This window comes from Salvelinus alpinus, chromosome 6 (assembly GCF_045679555.1).
Source record: "Salvelinus alpinus chromosome 6, SLU_Salpinus.1, whole genome shotgun sequence".
Lineage (NCBI taxonomy): Eukaryota > Metazoa > Chordata > Actinopteri > Salmoniformes > Salmonidae > Salvelinus > Salvelinus alpinus.
Window position 1 is genome coordinate 42900940 of NC_092091.1, and position 24763 is coordinate 42925702.

At 46.4% G+C, this 24763-nt stretch overlaps 1 protein-coding gene across 1 annotated transcript in view; it reads right to left on the minus strand.

Moving 5' to 3' along the window:
* Window positions 1–5367: 5367 nt before the first annotated feature.
* The window catches only part of LOC139577551 (inactive tyrosine-protein kinase transmembrane receptor ROR1-like), a 203174-nt gene continuing 183778 nt past the window's right edge, over window positions 5368–24763 (minus strand). Inside the window, exons 5-13 of the mRNA XM_071404605.1 lie at window positions 20042–20169; window positions 18932–19068; window positions 18523–18703; window positions 17659–17904; window positions 17187–17398; window positions 11993–12172; window positions 10481–10708; window positions 10185–10330; window positions 5368–8327 (exon numbers count right to left, since the gene is read on the minus strand). Coding sequence (XP_071260706.1) covers window positions 7400–8327; window positions 10185–10330; window positions 10481–10708; window positions 11993–12172; window positions 17187–17398; window positions 17659–17904; window positions 18523–18703; window positions 18932–19068; window positions 20042–20169 — 2386 coding nt within the window. The 3' untranslated portion in view covers window positions 5368–7399. The remainder of the gene's footprint in view (window positions 8328–10184; window positions 10331–10480; window positions 10709–11992; window positions 12173–17186; window positions 17399–17658; window positions 17905–18522; window positions 18704–18931; window positions 19069–20041; window positions 20170–24763) is intronic.

A 24763-nucleotide genomic window follows, 5' to 3' on the forward strand; every position in this document is an offset into this window, starting at 1 on the left:
TTTGCTTACATACATTGGAATGCTTGGAATGTTTTTGTCCTGTGAAACGCATCAAACAATGCCCACGTTAGTTTCTACACCCGTCTCATGTCCTGTCCTTATATTAGTTGTATAAGTAACAGTGTGCTATACAACATATTGTCTTGTGCACAAAATTTGAGAGAAATACGCTTTTTGTGCGTATGGAAGATTTCTGGGATCTTTTATTTCAGCTCATGAAACATGGGACCAACACTTTACATGTTGAGTTTATATTTTTGTTCAGTATAGTATATCCCCTTCCCTTTCCCTACTCCACCTTCCTCTCAGCTCCGGGTGTAAAGTTTCCCCTAGGTACAGATCTAGGTACAGCTTCCCCTGCCCCAATCCTAACCTTTACCATTAGTAGGGTCAACTTCACCCTACCCCACACCTTCCATACTGCCATTTGGACTGTTGTGTTCAGGCTGTTAGACCCTGGACTAGATGTAACATAGTAAATATACACCCGGGACACTCAAGGTAGGGAGGCCCCAGTAAATCACTGGGGCCTCCCTACCATCTAGGACGAGGTAGTCAGAGGAAGGCCCAAAAACATTTCAGACTTCAACCACCCAAGCCATAGACTGATATCTCTGCTACCGCACTGCAAGCCGTACCAGTGTACCAAGTCTGGAACCAACAGGACCCTGAACAGCTTCTACCCCCAAGCCATAAGACTGCTAAACAAGACTACTAAATGGCTACCCGGACTACCTGCATTGTCACAGACTCTCTTGCACTGACTCTATGCACACACACACACACACACACACACACACACACACACACACACACACACACACACACACACACACACACACACACACACACACACACACACACACACACACACACACACACACACACACACACACACACACACACACACACACACACACACACACACACACACACACACACACACACACACACACACACACACACACACACATACAGTATGAACAGTACATAGCTACCTCAATTACCTCGTACCCCTGCACATCGACTCGGTACTGGTACTCCGTGTATATAGCCATGTTATTTTTTACTCGTTATTGATATTCGTTATTCAGTGTGTATTTATTCCTCGGGTCACTATTTCATAAAAAACTGCAACAAAATTGTTATCTTTAACTCTGCGTTCTTGGAAAAGGACACGTAAGTAAGCATTTCACTGTTAGTCTACACCTGCTGTTTACGAAGCATGTGTTTACGAAGCTAATGACACGTCTCTGACAGAGCAGAGCCAACCCTGGAACCCTATAGCTGTGCCTCTCCTTCCAGACCTACACTCCTCTCTCCAGGACTGTATCAATCATAGCTGCCTGTCCCTGCATCCCCCCTCTTTTCTCTCTGCTTTCTGCTCTCTCCTTCTCCGTGTCTCTCTCTCCAAGACTGTATCAATCATAGCTGCCTGCCTTCCCCCTCCCCCTCCCCCACTATCTTTCTGTCAGTTTTCTGGTGTCTGACTCTCTCTCTCCATGACTGTATAAATCATAGCTGCCTGTGCCTGCGTTCCCCCTCCATCCGTTTTCTACCTCTTTCTGTCTCTTCCCCGTCTCCCTCTCTCCTCCGGAGCAGAGGCTTATGGGAGGAGACTCGGAGGGGTTGAGGAATGCAGACGAACTGACATGTCGTGCACTGGGGGGCACATCAAAATTTAAGGCCTTATCTATATTTAATTCATGATGTGTGTGTGTCTGTGGTTAGGTAAATGTGTGGGTTTGGAGAAGGTGGTATTGGTTTTCTATCTGTCTGTCTCAATCCAGACTCTTCTAGCTGGCCTGCTGCAGCCTGCCACTCACCAACCTGGTCTCAGAGCATTTTGTATTATTCTGTATGTACATCTGAGACACTCCATTTAGTATGATATGTTAGGTTTCGTATTGTTACAGAAGAGAGATGGTTACTTAGGGCAAAAACATAAAGAGGGTGGTTGTCGGCGTATGAAACTAATGTCTAGCAACCCAAAGGTTGCGAGTTCAAATCTCATCAGGGACAACTTTAGCATTGTAACTAAATACTACTTTTTAGCGATTTTACAACTACTTAGCATGTTAGCTAACCCTAACCTTACCCCTTTTAGCTAACCCTTCCCCTAACCTTAAACCTTTAACCTAACTCCTAATTGTAACCCTAATCTTAACCCCAACCCCTAGCAACATATTGTACGATTTGCAAATTCGTAACATATAAAACACATTTTCATTCGTAACATATAATACGAAATGTGTGATTGACATCCACAAATTAATACATACAGTACCATACGAAATGTAACAAGCCACACAAAATTGAGTGTCTCAGATTTATGTAGAGAATAATACGAAATGCTTTGAGACCAGGCTGCACTCACAGATAGACACAGTGTGTGATCAAGTTTTCTGCCTCGAGACTGCGGCTGGAGAGAGCAGGCTAGTCATAATGGGCTAGACCTCCCGAGTGGCGCAGCGGTCTCAAGCACTGCATCGCAGGTTTGATCCCTGTCACAGCCGGCCGTGACCGGGAGACCCATGAGGCGGTGCACAATTGGCCCAGGGTCCGGGTTAGTGGAGGGTTTGGCCGGCCGGGATTTCCTTATCCCACCGTGCTGTAGCGACTCCTTGTTGTGGGCCGGCCGCCTGCAAGCTAACTTTGGTCACCAGTTGTACAGTGTTTCCTCCGACACATCAGTGCGGCTTGGGAGTGTCGTGTTTCGGAGGAAGCATGGCTCTTGACCTTCCCCTCTTGGGCTCAAGCAATGCAGTTCCAGTCACCTTGATTACTGACTGCCTCGAACACATTTGTAAACTAGTGAGGACAATCTGCATGGTTGACTTCATGATAATTATAGTGAAAAGTACAATAATGAGTCTCATAAAATCACTGACAAAACAAGTGCATTGTTTACTTCAAAACCACACAGTACAAACAGCCCAAAATCAATCAAACTGGACAAAGGGATAGATTCAACCTGGACCGTGGAAGATCCGCGTTACAGCGTGATTGACATTTAAAGGTAATTTTCCGATTGAGGCGACGTGCAGCGTTTACTGTGAATGCAGTCTCGGCCGAAGGCAGGAACATTGCCTTTAAATGTCAATCGTGCTGTGCCGCAGGTCTTCCATGGCCCCGATTGAATCTAGGCCAAAGTGTGCTGCTCATATTATTTGTGTTTGTGAAATAGCTAAACTCAGCAAAAAAAGAAATGTCCTCTCACTGTCAACTGCGTTTATTTTCAGCAAACTTAACACGTGTAAATATTTGTATGAACATAACAAGATTCAACAACTGAGACATAAACTGAACAAGTTCCACAGACATGTGACTAACAGAAATGGAATAATGTGTCCCTGAACAAAGGGGGGGGGGTCAAAATGTGTGGCCACCAGCTGCATTAAGTACCTCAGTGCATCTCCTCCTCATGGACTGCACCAGATTTGCCAGTTCTTGCTGTGAGATGTTACCCCACTCGTCCACCACGGTACCTGCAGGTTCCCGGACATTTCTCGGGGGAATGGCCCTAGCCCTCACCCTCCGATCCAACAGGTCCCAGACGTGCTCAATGGGATTGAGATCCGGGCTCTTCACTGGCCATGGCGGAACACTGACATTCCTGTCTTGCACAGGACGAGCAGTATGGCTGGTGGCATTGTCATGCTGGAGGGTCATGTCAGGATGAGCCTGCAGGAAGGGTACCACATGAGGGAGGAGGATGTCTTCCCTGTAACGCACAGCGTTGAGATTGCCTGCAATGACAACAAGCTCAGTCTGATGATGCCCCAGACCATGACGGACCCTCCACCTCCAAATCGATCCCACTCCAGAGGACGGGCCTCGGTGTAACGCTCATTCATTCACGAGAAATGCGAATCCGACCATCACCCCTGGTGAAACAAAACCACGACTCGTCAGTGAAGAGCACTTTTTGCCAGTCCTGTCTGGTCCAGCGACGGTGGGTTTGTGCTCATAGGCTGCCTTACAACAGGCCTACAAGTCGTCAGTCCAGCCTCTCTCAGCCTATTGCGGACAGTCTGAGCACTGATGGAGGGATTGTGCGTTCCTGGTGTAACTCGGGCAGTTGTTGTTGCCATCCTGTACCTGTCCCGCAGGTGTAATGTTCAGATGTACCGATCCTATGCAGGTGTTGTTACACGTGGTCTGGCACTGTGAGGACGATCAGCTGTCCGTCCTGTCTCCCTGTAGCGCTGTCTTAGGCGTCTCACAGTATGGACACTGCAATTTATTGCCCTGGCCACATCTGCAGTCCTCATGCCTTTTGCAGCATGCCTAAGGCACGTTCACGCAGATGAGCAGGGACCCTCCCATCTTTCTTTTGGTGTTTTTCAGAGTCAGTAGAAAGGCCTCTTTAGTGTCCTAAGTTTTCATAACTGTGTCCTTAATTGCCTACCATCTGTAAGCTGTTAATGTCTTAACGACCGTTCCACAGGTGCATGTTCATTAATTGTTTATGGTTCATTGAACAAGCATGGGAAACAGTGTTTAAAACCCTTTACAATGAAGATCTGTGAAGTTATTTGGATTTTTTTTAACGAATGACCTTTGATAGACAGGGTCCTGAAAAAGGGCCGATTCTCGTTCACTGCTCTCTGAGTTTACTTTCAGAGAGCAGTGGTGAAGAAACTGGTTGAGAGCGTGCAACATTCCAGAATCATAACAGAGAATTCCGTGATTGCTCCAAATGGGAACAGTTGGAGCTGGACATAGTCCTGATTAAAAACATTCCCCACATCACACTCACTCACGCACACACACACTTCATGAGGACCAGCTCTCCCTGCCAGGAGTGTGTTCATCTAATCATCTCTCCATATGTGCACCATTACTCTCCCTTTTCCTTGGCAAAACACACACACTCCTTGTCCTTTTTTACAGAAAGTGATTCCAGCCAGGATTGAAGTTAAACTCACACACACCAAGATACCACACACATTCACAGAAACACACACACCCGGATAATGCGAGCAAGGGTATTTTCACAAAAAAACATATACAAGTATTAATTTGAACTATCTTACTATTCAAATGTATTTCAAGTGAGGTGAGCTGAGACTCACAAACTAATACTGGACAAACGCTACTATGACAAAAAGCTGAATTGCACCATCGTGTGGTCAAAGATGGTTTTGAAGCAAATATGGTTTGGACATTATGGTTACCAATGCTGGGGATACAGATTAAGCAATTGCTGCTCCCTTGTGGCCCTTTATAGTCAACACAACATTGTTCAACCAGAATGTTCTGGAATATCTATCAACCCAACAAACTACTATCCAGACCCTGCAAAATTTAACAATTCATAGATACTAACATAGGCTTTTCCAGGAATAATGATACGACCCAATATGACAAAAACATTGAATTATTTAATTATATTTTGCCATACAAAACATCTGTGCAAAAATCTTCCGACAAACACAAAGACAAGGCCTCTTGGTCAATAGAATATTCTGCATGTAAACCTTTCTTATGAATACACTGTAATACTGCGATCTAAAAAAGTTTTGTGAAAAGACTGTCTTAGAAAAAGAAACGGTTCTAACTTTTTTTTTTTTTTTAACTACACAAAACAGCCAGTCCCAAGATTCACAGTCTTGTGTTTAAGTGGTTTTGAACTGGTATATATGCACTTAAATTCATATACATTTATCAAAAGATACCTGTATAAAACTCCAGATACCTAGGAAGGTAAACCTGCTTTAAACAAACCAAAACCTTCATCTAAAGAGCAGGTTTGTACCTCTCGACAGTATCGGACTAATTGACACATCACAGAAAATGTCAGGATAGTAGACTTTGTAACTTGTTAAAAGATAAGGATGCACTTAACATTACAGACATGTGTATTATACCAAAGTTAACATGGAAGGCAAGTGCTACCAAGGGTAAACCGATGATTGTCCTCTTTCTGTACGGGCAAAGGGTGCGTCTTTTTAACTAAACAGTTGCATAGCAACAAACACATTCAACTGAGGTGAAATATACTGTATTGTAGCTGCTTCTGTGAGCTGTGTGCTAAAATGTGGAAGGATTTCTCATCCACCCCCCCCCGTATTTTATCAAAAGCCTTTCATCATTCATTCAGTCTATAGTAAAACATACTTTTTTATATCATGGATCGTTTTTGACAAAGAAGTTGTAATGATCAGCATACATTTGTTAGTCCCACTTCTATATATCATCAAAAGATAATAGAATTATCCATCAAAGTCTGCATAGCCAATGTAAGAGCCACATTGCATAGCTGATTGTACCAGATATGAGATGATAAGAAAGAGGAGGACAGACATGGACACAGACTGGCGAGAGAAGTACGGCTGGTTTAAACACTGTTCTGATTCGAATCCTAGTAGCTACAGTATATCATTGCATACGAGTTGACAGAACCCTGTATTGAGAACGAGAGAGAGTCTAGTGGAGGCACACCTCTGTGGAGGCACACATCTGTGGAGGCACACATCTGTGGAGGCACATATCTGTGGAGGCACACATCTGTGGAGGCACACATCTGTGGAGGCACACATCTGTGGAGGCACACATCTGTGGAGGCACACATCTGTGGAGGCACATAGCTGTGGAGAGTGAAGCAGAGGGTATGAGCGCTATGTTATTGCATAGCGGTGCGTAGGTAGGGCCTCGTTCCTTCTCCACGGGCCGCTTTGAAGTCAAATCAGAAGTCTTTGAAGTTCACATATCCCTAGAGGGGGGCTTAGCCTCCTGGAGGAGGGAGGTGCACTGTAGGGATGCCAGCCAGGCAGATTTGCTGACACAGGCTCAACTGAATATACAGTCCAACTGACAACACAACCGGGGACTCCCGCTGCTTCAGTACAGGGCTCCTCCAGTCCAACCAACAGCACACCTGGCATTGGCTGCAGTACATGGTCCCTCCAGTCCAACCAACAGCATACCCTGCTGCAGTACTTATTGTAGCTACCAGAAGGGCTCCGTGCAGCTCAGACTTCCGCAGAAATCATTCTGACGTCAACGGGAGTCTTGGAAGATTTACTGACCTCAATGGGAGGTTATTCACAATGATGCCCGAGTGATGGAGTCATTATATTGACAGGTGTGTTACTGTTGACCTTCTCTTGAGCTTAGAAATCCCGGTGTCCAGGCAGGCAAACGGAGTAGCATCACTAAAAAACCTCTATCAAGGCAGTTTGAGTTTCAGAATAGGGGGCAGGACACGCTTGCTGTCTCTTTTTTGTTCTTTTGAATATAAATCTTTGCATCTCGTTCATTCAGGATTTACGTACATGTATTTACAAGTAAAGTAGAAAGTTGAAACAATTATTATAATAACTTTCGTACAAAAAAACCCGAAACAAAAACATAAAATCAACCAGGTGATATATAGTACAGGTATGTAGTGTATTTACAGGTCTGCAGTGATGACCGATTCGCTATACATGAGTCTGTTGGCGTCGGCCAGCAGCGCGGACGTCTGTGAGGGGTCCATCTGCTGCAAAGCCTTCTGGGACATGTGTCCGTACACCTGCATGGTCCCGCCCCCTGGCAGGGCGGATATTGCCACGCAATGTGACAGCAGCGGCGTGTTCGCATCCTGATTGGACCCCGTGGAGGGCACGCTTGTCACGTGACCGGTGCTGGTGGAGCCGCTAGCGCTGCTGGGAGATCTGCTCTTGGGCGGGGGGAGGTGCTGCACCACCCTGGGGGGGCCCTGGGCCTGAAAGTGGGCCGCAGGGAAGGCAGCGTATCCTGGGGGGATGGGGTACCCGTTGACAGGGATGAAGCGTTGGTGTTGGTTCTGGGCCATGGGCGCTCCATGGGTCATAGGGTTCCAGCCTGCCATCTGGTGGCCTGGATGACCTTGCGCAGGCATCCCCTGGGCCGGGTAGAGGTAGCCTGCAGCGGCGGCATAGCGCGGGTTGCTAAGGTTACTGACCGGACTGGCGCTCAACGAGGTGGTCTGAGTTGTGGCGTTGCCCCCGCCTCCTGATGGGGTACTAGAACTAGCGTGGGATGACAGCCCCTCCCAGGCCCTCAGACGACCATGGATATCTTTGAAACGTGGTCTTCTCGCCGGGCCCTCCTGCCAGCACTCTGTCATCAGGCCGAAGACCCTGGGGGGGCAGTCCTCTGGGCAGGGCAGCAGCTGACGTTTCCTCACCATCTCCATGACCTCCTGGTTACTGAAGCCGTAGTAGGGCTGCAGGCCGTAGCTGAAGATCTCCCACAGCACCACGCCAAACGCCCAGATGTCTGACTCCGACGTGAACTTCCCATAGGCAATGGACTCTGGAGGCATCCAGCGGATAGGGAGCAAAGCCTTGGGCTGGACCCTGGAATAATAATAATAGTTATTTATTAAAAAAAATGTAAAATGTAAATACCAAAAGTTACTTTATATACTTTATATACAAGATCAATCAAAATCAGTGGGAACGTAAAAGCACACTAAACATAACAGCAATGACAAACTAACCAGGTGAGTACACTAAACATAACAGCAATGACAAACTAACCAGGTGAGTACACCAAACATAACAGCAATGACAAACTAACCAGGTGAGTACACCAAACATAACAGCAATGACAAACTAACCAGGTGAGTACACCAAACATAACAGCAATGACAAACTAACCAGGTGAGTACACCAAACAAGGAAGTGAGCATTGAATGTACTGACTGTAAGATGCTCTGAATAAGAGTGTCTGCTAAATGACAAAAAAATGTTCAAATGTAAATATGCCTGTAGTAGTGAGGGGTGTACAGGGGGTCAGGTCTAGGGTTAGGGTTAGGGTCAGGTCTAGGGTTAGGGAGACAGTGAGCCATATACAGTACCTGTGGTAGTCAGAGGCAGGATTGGGGAGTAACCGATTACACGTAATCAGTTACATGTAATCTGATTACAGAAAACTGTAAATGTAATCAGTTATGTTGCCAGCAAAAATATTGTAGTCAGATTACAGATACACTTGAAAAACTAGAGGATTATTTCTTGGATTACTTTTAAATTCAGAAAATATGTTTTTGAAAAAAATAACACATTATGACACCTTTCTGTTTTCTCAATGAGCATTTCAGCATTGAAGAAAAGGTGCACGTTTAAGTTTGTTCCACCTGAGCGAGTAATCGTTGGTTCAATTACTTGACTTCCACTTAGTTCTTTTTTCTGGTGAGCCCAACGCGCTGTTTCTCTAGAGCGAAATCAAATCATTCACAAGATAAATCAAGTCAAGAACTAGTTGGGACGCTGGGCTGAAGGGAGTTGCAGTTTTCACTAAGCAAATATTCAACCAAGTTCAGTGCAGAAACGTGGTAATTAACTACAATGACCATAATCCATTACTGGCTCGGACAGAGGACAGAGGTGGATACACCTTACGCCTCCTACGTTAGGTAAGATACACAACACCACAACGAGAGGGATATAGACAGTTCGTGAAAGCATCTACTTTGAAGAACTAGTCAAATTATTTCATCAGACAGCTCTGCAACATACTTCGGCAGGCTAGCCTAGCTAAATAGAATGACTAAAGACAGTAAAGTATGGGGAGCACAGAAAAAACATTAGATGGTCTGGCAGGCTGCTACTGCCTGAGCAGAGATGAGATGATGACTTTAAGAATTACAAATAATAAAGTAATCAACAAAGTAATATACAAAACTGAAATATTTTTATATTTCATAGTAATTTCCTATTTTTCTAATGATGTCTACCAAATATTGACCTGAGAGAGACAATGGAATATGTTCAATGTTTTGGAAATCGAATGCTCACTATTTTTGGCTTTTTAAATCGTATTTATTTCATAATGTATTTAATGTTTCAAAAAAGGATCTAAAGCGAAAAAAAACCCCATGATTATATTTGTATAATCAAACCGAAACGACCTAAAACAGTACTAATCGTTCAGCACTACTGACCACAAGTCAGAGACGACTATGATGACACACCAAATGCTTTTAATCCATCATTTTTGTCTTCTTCTAATGCCTCTTAAGGGGAAAGTAATCTAAAAGTAACTGAAAGCAATCAGAATACGTAACTGAGTTTGGGTAATCCAAAAGTTTGGGTAATCCAACTGTAACGGATTACATTTAGAAAGCAACCTGCCCAACCCTGGTCAGAGGAGTAGATATTTCTGGACAGGTCAGAGATAGGGTTAGTGCTAGGGTTAGGATGTGTACATACCTGTAGTAGTCTGAGGTGTAGATCTCTCTGGACAGGCCCAGGTCAGAGATCTTGACGTGGAGCTGTTCTCCCACCAGGATGTTACGGGCCGCCAGGTCCTTATGGACGAAGAAGTGACTGGCCAGGTACTCCATCCCAGCAGCCACCTAGAATAGAATAGAATTTTCGGAGTAACAGAAATGTATCTCCTGCCTATCTCAACACCACACCACATCCACACAAGTTGCGAGGCAAAGGATCTGCTACGGAACAGCGCCCCTGGATGGAGAGCAATTTGTGCAAGTTATGGTAGTTACCTGTAAGGCCAGGTGCAAGAAGTCTCCGTGGTCCAGGCTGGACTTGACAGTCCCGTCCTCGTCGCTACTACAGCCCACGTCAGAGTGAGGAGAGCGCATGATGAGGAACTCATGGAGGTCCCCTTGGTTTAGGAACTCAAACAGCAGGCAGACAGGCTGTTCCTGGGTCACTACACCCAGCAGACACACCACGTTGGGATGGTGAAGCTCAGCCATGACCGACGCTTCCTAAACAGACCGATAGATAAGTACTTTATTAACACACAGTGACACATTTCATGCAAAACAGCAGTAGGGGGGCAGGAGGGGGACAGGGGGAGCTAGTAGCTGACTAGCTTGATGGTCCGGGGGTAGAAGCTATTGGCCAGTCTTACAGTTTTTGCCATGATGCTCTTATACTGCCTGCATCTGAGTGACGGAAACGGTGCTCGGGTGGCTGGGGTCCCTGATGCTCTCGATGGTGCTCCTGTAGAACACTGTGAGGGCCCTTTCTTTCTGTAATCCGTGATGGTCAGGAGCCCCTGCCACATACGCCTCGTGTCCGCCACTGAATTGCTTCTCCACTTTATCCCTGTACATGTGTTTCGCCATCTTGATCGGTGTGAGTAGGTCGTAATTGTTCTGTTCAACTATACTATTGTCCCCAGTCACCTTGCCGTGTTTATAAGCAGCGTCCCTCTCCTTCAGTTTCCCTACAAGCCTGCCATCAATCTACGGTTTTTGATTCGGGTAAGTTTTGAAAGTAGGACAGTCAATGTGTTGGTAATAATTTGGGAGCACGAACCTCAAATTACCTTTGCTAATGTCCCTCGCAACAATAAATGCTGCCTCCGGGTATGCGGTCTCCAGTTTGTTCAGGGTCCAATTAAAATCTCTGAGAGCATTTTTGGTGTCGGCTTGGGGTGGGATGTACACAGCCATGGCGATAATCCCTGAGAACTCTCTCAGAAGGTAAAAAGGGCAACATTTGATAACCAGGTATTCCAAGTCGGGAGAGCAGAAGCTCGCAAGTTCCTGTACGTTTCCCCCGTCGCACCATATGTTGTTGGTCATAAAGCAGAGTCCACCCCCCTTGATCTTGCCAGAGAGAGGCTGCTTCTGCTCAAAAAAACTGTAAAACCCTCTGTTTGTATATAATCTGTTTGGATGTCGGGGAAGAGCAGTCTCCGGGAAACAGAGCATGTTTCAGAATCTGAAGTCTCTCTGGAAGGAGATCCTCGCTCTGTGTTTGTCAAGTTTGTTCATTAATGATTGAACATTGGTGAGTAGTATGCTCGGTAATGGAAGACCCCGCCGCGTCTGCCTCTCCGCCTTCCTACTCTCTGGTAGGACTCCCAGGTAGCACGAGGTCTCACTGAAAAGTCTAGCTCATTGTTCCACCGTCTCCGGGAATTCAGGAAGGCCGGGTGGACAGTGAGTACCCAGCAATTCATATTCCAATAGCTCTGCCAGGGTGTATACAAACGTAAGTTAAAAAAAAGAATGTTGAAACCTGCATCAATATTAACATGCCTGTTGGAATTCACCCCACTGGCCAGGGCTGGAGTAGTCCTTCAGGGTCTTGATGGCAACCAGCTGGGCTTGCTCCATACCAGGCAGGTACAGGTGGCCCTTGTAGATCTTACCAAATCCACATTCACCGAGCTCCTCCATGAACCGCACCGCAGAGAGGGGGAGCTCCTTGGCCTTACTCTGGAGAGAGAGAGGTGAGAGAGGATGGAGGGCGAGGGAGAGAAAGAGAGAAAAGGAGTGAAAGGGAGAAGAAAGAGAGAGAGAGAAAGATGGAAGGGGCGAGAGAGGGGACAGAGAAGGGGAAGAGAGGTTACATGCTGACCCCACAGCTCGTGTTATGTGCGCGAGCGTTGCAAAATAAATGTACACATACATGTTATTCAATAATTCTATCCAAACTGCTCGCGCGCGTCAATGAGCGTCTGTATAGCCAGGTATTTGTTTACACGTGAAGCGCTATAAGTCCCGCCTCTCCCTTCTCCTCATTGGTTTTTAGGAGCATATACCCACGTGGGTGATTGAAAGCTGAACTGAGGTCCACACTCCAGTCCAGTTGGTGGTGGTAATGCACCTTAAAGTTGGTTGCCAACCGCCATATAAAGTCCACAGAAGAAGAAGACGAAGAAGAAGACTGAATGAGGAGAGATTACTAGAAACGAAGTTTCCCCTTTTATCTGTGGAGTTATTGTTTGGAGCAGACAACACACGATCGTGCGACCTCAAAATGGGTCAAACTTCTACAAAGATCCAGGAAAAAAAGAACAACCCAATGTTTATATAGCGGGACAAATTAGTTAGTAACAGCAAGCTATTTAGCTAAATGTCCATTCGTGTTTCACGTGTTTTTCGACCTGTCCCCAAACGAATACAGTCGGCACAGAGTTGGTTTTGATATTTCAACCTGCGTGTCCTGATCGCGTTTGGTGTGGATGGACCAAAACAACATGACCAGGCACGCGCATGCCTGGTCTGGTCAGCATGTTAAGTGCTGAAATTTCTATTCAGCTCAACATACAGTACATACTCAACACTCAGAATTATCTCGGTGTGGGTTTGTGCTGACCGACATCAAAACGTAACAGCTTACAATTGCTGCTAGTTATAATTGTAGGTAGGCAAAGTGCCTAATATAACTGTGTGCGTGCACGCACACGTGTGCTATCGCCTAGAGACATCATAATTACCTATTATTCTCGTACTATATCCATTATCTCCTTTCCTCAGCTCAAGTCAAAATCCAGACACAAAATACATAAGTGTACCTACACTCCAGCCAGGAATCTGGCAACACACTACCAACATAAACAACAATAAACTGACAGGTTAGTGCAGATTTGAGAAATTGCAGGTAATTCATTTTCTCCAGAATGATTAAAGTGGAATGAAGTGGCCCAGTAATAACAGAAGAAGGTAAACGTTTTTGTTTAAGGGATGACAGACATTTGTAATTATCTATCCAGCTGGGGACTGAACCATGAGAAACAGAGGGGAAGCCAAGAGCGCCAGCCTGTTGAATGGTTATGAATTTGAATGCAGAAAACTGCCAATCCCCCCCTCTCTCAAACACATATGTATGGCCCAAACTCCATCATTACTCAACTTGTACAACACGTAGAGCAATCTTCACATCGCATGTTGGAAATCAGGATAAAATTCCATATCTATTCCAGTCAATTCAGAAAGTAAACCAAATTCCAATTCCACATTTCCCTGATTGAAAAGCACTGAAGAGTATTGGCATTGCAGTGTACTTCCTGAATTGAATGGAATTGAAATGGAATTGACCCCAAGCCTTGTTCATCTTCAGTCATGAGTCAGATGCACTACAGTAAAGGGGACCGTGCCATTTTATCATAGTCTTTGAAGTTTTATGTTCCATAACCTTTCATATTGTCTTGTCATCCCAACAGCCTTCAGATAGCCTCTCCTGTCCTACAGTCTCATATCTCTGAGCTGTCCAGGTGATCTTACAGGGAGGAGGAGGGGGGGTTCACAGGGGGGCTCACAGCTCAGTCAGGACAGAAAGAGATAAAAGGTGAAGGGAGGAGGCGATGAGAGATTCCAGGAACTCCCAAATAAGAAATTAAATTCCTGACAGAGGCCACAGTCAGCTGGGGGAAGAGGGGGGGGGGGGGGGGGGGGTGCTGCTGCTGGGGAAGGGGAGGAGTGTTTGGGGGAAGGGGCTGGTTAGCAGTGGAATGGTGAATAGGGGATGTTACTGTTATGAAAAGGGGGACAGATGTTTTTGGTTTGGGTTACGCCCTCCCGCGGCCAAACCAGGCTCATCCCCGGAGCGAAAAAAACGCAGGGGCCGGGCTGCGCCACCGCCCCGAACAACGACTCCCCGGGTGACCCTGGAGCAAGGCCTGATGGGTTGCGGTGACACTGACGAGGACGACATGAGCAGTGGGGCAGATGTTTTTCGTACTGTGACAAAAGAACACAGTCTGCCTCGGGACAGGAATGTGTGTGTGGGTGCGCGTGTTTATGTGCGCGTGTGACGGGGACCACCACACATCACTGTCTAATACACCGAGCCAGCCCACAGCAGTAGCGTTGACGGGCAATAACACTGTGGACGTATGTCTAACAGCATCAGTTTACACCATAACACAGCCAGGATAATCTGCTAAACGGGATGGAGATAGATATGAACATAGAAAGAATGTAGGGCTGACTGTAGTATGATCCGCAGAAGAATATGAAGTATGCAATACATAGCTGGCAAAAGACTGATACTGCTGTCAAACATCACAAAGAACCCCAGTGAGAAGTAGAAAGAAAGAGAGAGAGAAGGAGCTGCAGCTGAACATTCCTCATCCTGCTGAGCTCTGATAGAGATCTTAGGCTCTGGCATGAACGGGGTCACTCACATAGGTAAACACACACACACACACACACACACACGCAAAAGTGCACGCACGTCCGCACGCACACCCGCACCCACACCCACATTTGAAATACTTCATTTGAATCCACCAATCAAATTGACAGACAAAAAGGATCCCAACATTTCAAAGGTCCCTGTATGCATGGCACTCAAGGGTACAAAAAGCACATCCTTCTCCAAACAGCAAGGCTGCCCCACGACAGCTGAAAACAGAGCAGTACCTAACCAATTGCTTTTGCCCTAGTTTTTCGTCAGGCCCGCAATCTGGAAGGGCACGCACCGCAAGGCTGTGTACGTGGCCGAGACTGCCGAATAACAGCGCCACCAGCTTGCACCTCCACCCGAGGCTGTCCAAGCGTGCCACGAGGGGATGGTACTTAAGCAGCTTCTTGGCAAAGGCCTGCTCCGTATAGCCGTCCAATGAGCAGCCCACTTCCAAAATTAGCACTTCCCCCCCAACAACAACAATATCTGTGGTATATGGCGCACGGGAAAACACATCGTCGTCAACATCCAACCAGCTTCCCCTTTACACAAGGATGTTTACGCATGCGTGCTGTTGGTGAGACACACACGCACACACACACACTTACACAGCAACACACACACACACACCATAGAGCTTTTCCATACCTCCTCTGATGAATTTAAATGAGAGTACTTCTGCAGTGTTTGTCTTTGGGAGTCATAATAGCATACTTCAGAGGGAGTCAAAACACTGGCCTGAACCCTGTGTCTTTGAACTGGGTTGGGCCGAAGCATGCTGGGGCGAGAGGGCTGTGTGTGTGTGTGTGTGTGTGTGTGTGTGTGTGTGTGTGTGTGTGTGTGTGTGTGTGTGTGTGTGTGTGTGTGTGTGTGTGTGTGAGCAGTATGGGGGCTGTTGCTGCTGCCGTGTAGTTGGAGGAATGCAGGGAGGCAGCAGAAACAATAATGCTACTGGGGTGATGCTGGGGTGTTGCTGGGGTGGGGTGACTGCTTCCTGGATCTGGGCTTGGGGAGATTGTCTCCACATACGTTGTCTCCTCTGGAAGAGGCCCTACTAACCTGATCTGAGATACAGACGGGAAACTGACTACACCGGCGCTGCTTACAAAAACGAATACAAACTCCCTAAAACAAGGGAAGAGGGCCTCCCGAGTGGCGCAGCGGTCTAAGGCACTGCATCGCAGTGCTTGAGGCGTCACTACAGGCCCGGGTTCAAACCCAGGCTGTGTCACAGTCGGCCGTGGACCGGGAGACCCATGAGGCGGCGCACAATTGGCCCAGCGTTGTCCGGATTAGGGGAGGGTTTGGCCGGCCAGGATTTCCTTGTCCCATCGCGCCCTAGCAACTTCGGTTGCCAGTTGTACGGTGTTTCCTCTGACAAATTGGTGCAGCTGGCTTCTGAGTTAAGTGAGCAGTGTGTCAAGAAGGAGTGCGGCTTGGCAGGGTCATGTTTCAGAGGATCTCTCTCTCTCTCATCCGTAGGGAAGTTGCAGCAATGGGACAAGACTGTAACTACCAATTGGGAAGAGGAAGGGAGGAAAGGATGTCATTGACAACTGGAGAGAGAGAGAGATCCTAGCCACTCTGCCTCACTTTAACATCCACAACACATAACTCTGCCTCATAGACTGGATTGTGTGCTTTTCACTCTTTCTACACCTCCAACATTGAGTCTTAGTGACATTCTCCCACTCACATGTAGTGTTGTAAACAGGGTGCCACTCAGCAGGCCTTTACCCATAAAACCTATTTAGCTGAGATATATAGGTGTCATGGCCCTGCCTTCCTCTAACCCTAGCCCTATCACCACCAGGAGAAAGGCCCAGGGATACCAGTGTGTGTGTGTCTGTGTTTGTTCTCTAACCCTATCAGCACCAGGAGAGAGAGAGAGGACCACCACTTTATGACTGGGGTGTGAAAACAGCATTTCTCAGACACACTGCCTGCTTTGTGTCCTACACCAACACCACGCCATAGTCAATGGGCCCGGGTCTCTGGCTGGGCCAACAGAGTTCAGGCCCACTGGGACCAGTGTGTGTGGGGGACTGAGAGCGTTCTGTTTGTGAGAGAGTGAGAGTGAGAGTGAGAGAGAGAGAGAGAGAGAGAGAGAGAGAGAGAGAGAGAGAGAGAGAGAGAGAGAGAGAGAGAGAGAGAGGGAGAGTGTGAGAGACAGTGAGAGAGAGTGAGTGTGCACATGCCGTGTGTGTGTGTTCTGTTTTGGAGTTTGCACATAGTGTGAGCTGTGTGTGTGTGGACTGAGTGGACCATAAGAGGGTGAGGACTATGAGACTAGAGATGGTGCTAAGCTAAATGTTGTACCTTGGGTTTGTAGTTGGTGAGCATGGACATCTCTACGTTCTGTCCTCTGACAGGTTTGGGCTGTCTGGGCGCTGGGGGTCGGGCAGCCTTCTGGTTGTTACGACACACACAGATGAAGAAGAAGAGGAGGGCGATGGCCAGAGGGATGGCTACGCTCGGGACCAGGATGTAAAGAATCTCCATGTTACTGCCCCCACGGTTCTCCTTATAATCTTCATGGGACATAGATAACACGGGATTAATGTTCAAACTCCATGTTACTGCCCCGACGCTTCTCCTTCTAACCCAAACAGCACACTGTGCACTGCAAATAACAATGTGGCGCTGCGATTTAGTGTTAAAACTCCCATAACACATAAAGCATAGCAAATAATGTGACTATTTGATAGGTTGCAGCATTGGCTCCCAATAATAACAAAACAGCAAAAGACAACAATGTGTTTATAACCCCCTATGTCACCCTATGTCTCACCGCAGACGGAGATGTCACAGAGCTCCATGCGGACTCCCTCGTCCAGGGTGAAACACCATGGTCCCTCCTGCTTGTTGCCGGGGTTACGGCAGTAGGAGTGGCCTCCGCTGAGCTCTGGGTAGCGCAACGCCAGGTAGGTGTGGCTGTGAGGATACTGAGAGTTCCAGGGCTGGCACTGACGACCCGACTTGGTCTTACTGACCGTCCCGCGGTAGGCAGAACCACTGCTGTTGAAACACTTGTGGTCTGGTTGAAGTAGGGGGACAGAAAACAATGTGTGTTAGACCAAATTGTGGAGCAAAGACGTATCGGGATGAAGGATATGATTTTTTATTGTTGCTGATACTGTACAGTATGTTTGATTATGATTTGAAGTTGCCTAGCAATACTGTTTGGTAGTGGACTACAGTACAGTACTACAGACCTGTTCACTGTGATTATTATTATTTGACCATGCTGGTCATTTATGAACATTTGAACATCTTGGCCATGTTCTGTTATAATCTCCACCCGGCACAGCCAGAGGAGGACTGGCCACCCCTCATAGCCTGGTTCCTCTCTACGTTTCTTACTAGGTTCTGTGCTTTCTAGGGAGTTTTTCCTAGCCACCGTGCTTCTACACCTGCATTGCTTGCTGTTTGGGGTTTTAGGCTGCTTTTCTGTACAGCACTTTGATATATCAACTGATGTAAGAAGGGCTATATAAATAAAATAATTAAAACATTTTTTTTTTAATGCGGATGCCAATGGGTTAGCTATAAAAGCGGATTTACGATAACAACAGAGTAATATCTCACTCTTCTTTACGGGCCACGTGAAGACTATTGATATTGGAAGTACAGTTTACAATATAGCATGTCTTACTCTTGTTGATGGGCTCAGCCATGGGGATCCCTATCCTCATACAGATAGCAGCCTCTGGGCTGTCGTGTGCTGCCAGGTCCTCACAGTTCGGCAGCTTCAGTCTCTTCAGGATGATGGGGTTGGAACGGGCGATGATGTACTCGGTCTTACACAGGTCATTCTCCAGGATCTCACATTCATCCTTTACGGACAGGGAGAGAGGGAGAGAGGGTTTGAGACGGATACAAAGAACACAATAGAAGGAACACAACGTTGTCACACATACTAGGCCACTCCAGAAGGTGACCACCTACTACTAAACTAAATAGAGATATTTCTCACTTTACTAAATGGTATATTATATCCACTGTCAATGCTAGCAAGTCTAAATATATCCAGCTTTATATTGTATAGCTACATAGACAATTACCTTACACAGGTCCCTGGGCTTGTCTACCCCAGAGCTGCGGTCACATGTAGGGAAGGCAAAGTGGCACAGAGACGGGATGGCGAACTGGGAGCAGCGGTCCGACAGGTGGTTGGACGTTCCGATCATAGTGAAGGCGGCTGGGTGGGGAAAGTGGTCATGTGCATGGGCATAAGAAGTCTGAAGTTTAGGTATACATACAACTATAGCTCTAGAAATGTATTGAACTTGTATTGCTCCACCGAGACCAAGTATGATCGAGATCAAGTATGACCGAGATCAAGTACGATCAAAATCAAGTGTCATATGGGACAGTCGTAACCTTTGTGGGGATTGCCTACATCCAAACTTTTGGGGAACATTTTCCCCGTCCAGTCAGACACAAATCACTCATGGTTCATGTCTGGTCCTGTAGTGTGTATATTTGCTCTAGAGTGCAATCGCAGTTTAGGACAGCAGCCTGTCTGTATTTACAGGGCCTGTAGAGACTGTGGTTTACAGGGAAAGTATAGCAGCTACATGCACCACATCGTCTCTGGGTTGGGACTGACAACCACAGACAGTGGCAGGCAGCTCCAACACACTCAACTATGAACGGACACATAATGTCTCCAGGAAAATAAACAGAGCCAGATGCACGCACAAACGCACAAACGCACACACACACACACACACACACACACACACACACACACACACACACACACACACACACACACACACACACACACACACACACACACACACACACACACACACACACACAGCGATGTTCAGACATGTCTGATGAACTATACTTGGGCTACCCAGACACAAAGCGTAGACTGCGTGTGTCCCATACTGTGACGTTAGCATCCTGAACTCCCTTTTATCCTTCTATCAGATATCCTCTCATCATCCTAGCTGACACTGACAGTAATGACAAAGCGACAGACTCAACCTGGGTCCGATTGGAGCTGGAAAGGATGAGTGTCTCTGGTTGGTTTACATGAAGGACCAAATCTGGACCATGACCCTTAATCCCTGCAAACTGATTTCACTCACAATACACCCATAATGGGACAGGCGGATACGGGAAACGCACACACATACACAGGGAGTCAGATAGCGTACCTGTGATCTGGGTCTCGATCTCGCCCTGCATCTGCAGCGAGTCGACGAAGATGCTGCGGTTCCCAATGAAGCGAGAACAAGCTACGCCCCTGTACGGCTGGCAAAACCCCTCTTCATCAAAATCATCCCTGTTAGAGAGGTAGAAAGTGGGAGAGAGAAATAGATAGAATCAATGTACATTACAGTTCACCGTATGGCCACTAGATGTCAGCATAGCATGCATTACACTTCCTAAGCATGTGGCACAAACACTTCTCTCTCTCTCTCTGCACATCGCTTCACAGCGGAACTTGGGCTGTGACGGTCATGGAATGTTGGATGGCGGTAATTGACCAGCCAAATGACCGTGGTCACCGTAATAGCAGTTAATTCTAATTCTACATAGACAAGGTCAACAATATAGGCTGCCTACTGCAGTGCAAGTGTTTGCAGAGCAAGCAGTTGCCTGCAAAAGTTACCCTCAGCAACTGTAGGGTTGAATACATTTGCCATCAAAAAGTTGCACATCCAAGAGGAAAACAATTAGCGGGCTAGCAACTCCAGCAAAGTTTGCAAGTGCACGAGCGTTTATTTGGCTGTAGGCTAATCACCCACTGGTAGGCTCAGGTGTGGATCTATCTGTTTGCTAGCCAGCTAAAATAGCTAGCTAGCTTGCTTCACCAGTAGACAGCAGCGCCCAGCATAGTGTCCAGCATGCTGATCGTGCTTAGAAGTCTGAAATATGGTCCAACTAGCAAGTGTTGCACTAGGAAAATATTGTCAATCCCTTTTCATTCAGAAGCTCAAGCTAGCAGCACCAAAACAACTTTGTAACGACACGACAGCTGTCGCACAGACAGGCAGACGCACAGATGGACTGACAGCCTGGAGCCAATATGACTAACCGTTACGAAATGCATTTGTCAGCTGAATTACACGTTTATTCTGTATCAGTCAATTCTCATTTATGAGTCTCGTATTGAGAGGGATATAGCGAGACACAGTGCATTCGGAAAGTATTCAGGCCCTTTGATTTTTCCACATTTTGTTACGTTGCAGCCTTATTGTAAAATGTATGAAAAACAAATCGGCACAGAATACCCCATAATGACAAAGCAAAAACAGTTTTTTTGAATTTTGGGCAAATTTATCAACAATTAAAATCTGTAATATCACATTTACATAAGTATTCAGACCCTTTACCCAGTACTTTGTTTAAGCACATTGGGCAGCGATTACAGCCTCAAGTATTTTTGCGTATGACGCTACAAGCTTGGCACACCTGTATTTAGGGAGTTTCTCCCATTATTTTCTGCAGATCCTTTCAAGCTCTGTCAGGTTGGATGGGGAGCATCGCTGCACAGCTATTTTCAGGTCTCTCCAGAGATGTTCGATCGGGTTCAACTCCGAGCACTGGCTAGGCCACTCAAGGACATTTTGGTTAATGTAACTGTACTAATGGAAGCAATTTAATTATGCTTTTTTTTGCCAATGTTTATTGACACACCATATTCAACCGGTGTTGAGGGTTCATAAATTCGTCAGTTACTCTGCGCTCTGGTACACTCAGGCGAGAGTGTTCTGAAATCGGAGTAGATAGCCAGAGCGAATTTACGAACGCACCCTGTGTGTGCTGCTGCTACAGGGAGGACGGCGTTGCCTCGGCAACCGGAGACTTGTTTGCTACAACACCTTACTTGTTTGCTACACCACCTTGCTTGTTTCAGAAAGGAGCAACAAAGTTTGTTGTTAAGATTTCATGTTACCGCAGAAACGGACTCGACCTCAAGAATGCTCGGGCGTCCCGTCTTTAGTCAGCTGTTCATTCCACACACACACAAACACCCCAAAATCATTTTAGGACGTTTTTATCCATAAATGTTGGTTACACAGTAATACAGTAATTGTGCCAGCAGCTCTAAGTGGAACAGAGTAGAGTCTCAGCCCTGCTCTAACAACATTTATCTAAGTGTCCAGTGTCAGCTGATACAGCTTGATGTCTCAGTCCTTCCCAGAGAAGAGATGTGAACTGTATAAATATTTAAAGAGTCGGCTGTTGGGCTTTAATCCTGTTTATGGGAAAAGGATATCATCATGGGCTTTAATACGAAACACATGAAGAGTGGGGAATCTATAACAAGCATGTGTGTTTGTGTGTGTGTGTGTGTGTGTGTGTGTGTGTGTGAGAGTGTACTATCTTTGTGAGTGTGTCCCATGTGTGTGGACACTGATGGAAACAATGAAATTGCTAATGCCTACTTTCACAGATGCACTCTGACAAACACACACACACACACACACACACACACACACACACACACACACACACACACACACACACACACACACACACACACACACACACACACACACACACACACACACACACACACACACTATTCACAGAAACAAGGCCATTTTCACACTATGAGCTCATTTAGTCATGTGACTGAAGCCAAGCCAGTTGGAGACCATAGAAGGGCGTATGACATAACTATTATCATATTCTCACAATAAGCTCCCTCTCTACATCCTCCTGCTTCAAACCACATTAACCACCCTGGATCATTATGGCTGAGTGTGGCAGATGCCCTAATGCTAACTCATTCAATTCCAGAATCACACACATACATACACACAAAAAAAACATCTAAGGGTAACCCTATCGGTGTCTGGGCTGGGGTGAGTGGCCGAGCGCGGCGGGGTGTGAGTCAGGGGTCAATGGGTCACTTTCTGAGGAGAGTGTTAAGTGTCTCAGAGGCCAAGGTCACCTCTCTACCCTGACCTTTAACCCCCCCCCATTTATTGACTCAGAATGGGCTATCCAGAAATTGACACACACACACACACGCTCTCTCTCTCTCTCTCACACACACACACATGGACACACGGACACACAAAACCTGGGCTCTGCTCCAAGATGGGATTCGATGGGAAATACAATAACATTACATTTATGAGATTAATAAAGGCTTTTCCATACTGCTTTAGTCTAATGTACAACTTCCCCCCTGAGAATGTGGACACACACACACACACACACACACACACACACACACACACACACACACACACACACACACACACAGAAAGAGTGCAAGAGAGAGACAGAGAGAAATAGAGGATTTCTTTGGCTGAGGTTCGAGTGTGTCGTCGGGAGTGTATCCAGAGGCGTGGTGTGTGTGTGTGTGTGTCGCCGGGGACAACGTGGCCGCACTAAAATGGCTAAATGACAAGGAAGAGTAGACAACCCTGCTTCCTCCGAGTCCTGCTCTATATCCTGACCCAGCGACAAATTACAACCCTGGCCCGTCCAAAAGACCTCAACCAACATCCCTCGCCCAGAAACTCCGCTCCAAAAGGCTTTAGGTTAAAAAGCCCTGTCCAAAACTTTCAAACAAAAATGCTTGGTAGAAGACGTCTCTTCCAAAGTCCACTAACCCCCATCATCCACATTTCTCTGAAGGCGGTTGCTGTCTGTGTGGCGTACCAAATGGCACCCTACTCCCTTATAGGCTCTAGTCAAAAGTAGTGCACTATGTAAAGGATAGGGTGCTATTTGGAACATATCCCGTGTGTGCATGGTGGGAGGCTGAGTCCATCACAGAATGGGAAGGAAGCTAGTCCCAGTGAGTGTGGTTGCTATTTGGATAAACAGTGTGGATGTTCAGGCCTTTCTGAACATCCAAACTAACACCACACTGTGAAAGGGGCACATCTGTAGTAGTAGTTTATAATGGCTAATTACAGGAAGGACTTTTCCGTTAAACTGACTGTGTTTGCCTAGGCTACGCTTACATCATGGGTTCTGTCTGAGAGAGAGAGAGAGCAGTTATAACTATAGGCTAGAACCCCGCAGAGTCTACCACACACACACGAACACACACGACTTGACATGGACACACACACACACACACACATAGAAAACACACAGAAACAAAAGCAAACATTGGTTCACTCACATGTTCTTTGTTTTACTTTCTTGCTTACACACGCACGTACGCCACACACCAAGGTTGTTATAGTAAACGAAAACGAAAACACGATCTAGCAAACGATCTAGCAAAATGAAATAATGAACGATCCTTTTGAAAAACTAAAACTATACTGAAACTATTATCTTTGACTCCAAATAAAAATAAAAACCATCATGAATTATGTTCAATGTTAGTTTTCTTCTAAACTTTGGTCAAAAATGTAATAGGGGTTTCAATGGTGTTTTCAAGATACTGAATCTGGCGGGTAAATGTGTCCAGGAGATGCAGATGTTTCAAATAAGCCTAGCTTGTGCATCACTATCACTAGCTAACAGGGGGGGGGGGGAATGGTTAGGTAGCTAACTTGAATCTTCTTACGTGTACTACTAAAGTTAAAACGGATTGGCTGTGGATTCAACTTTTCTGGACACCTCGTCCCGACAGCTAAAGGTCCCATTCAAAAATATTTGAACCAGGAACAGATATAGCCCTTGGTTCACTCCAGACCTGGCTGCCCTTGACCAGCACACAAACATCTTGTGGCGTACTGCATTAGCATCGAATAGCCCCCGCGATATGCAACTTTTCAGGGAAGTCAGGAACCAATATACACAGGCAGTTAGGAAAGCAAAGGCTAGCTTTTTCAAGACATTTGCATCCTGTAGCACAAACTCCAAAAAGTTCTGGGACACTGTAAAGTCCATGGAGAATAAGAGCACCTCCTCCCAGCTGCCCACTGCACCGAGGCTAGGAAACACTGTCACCA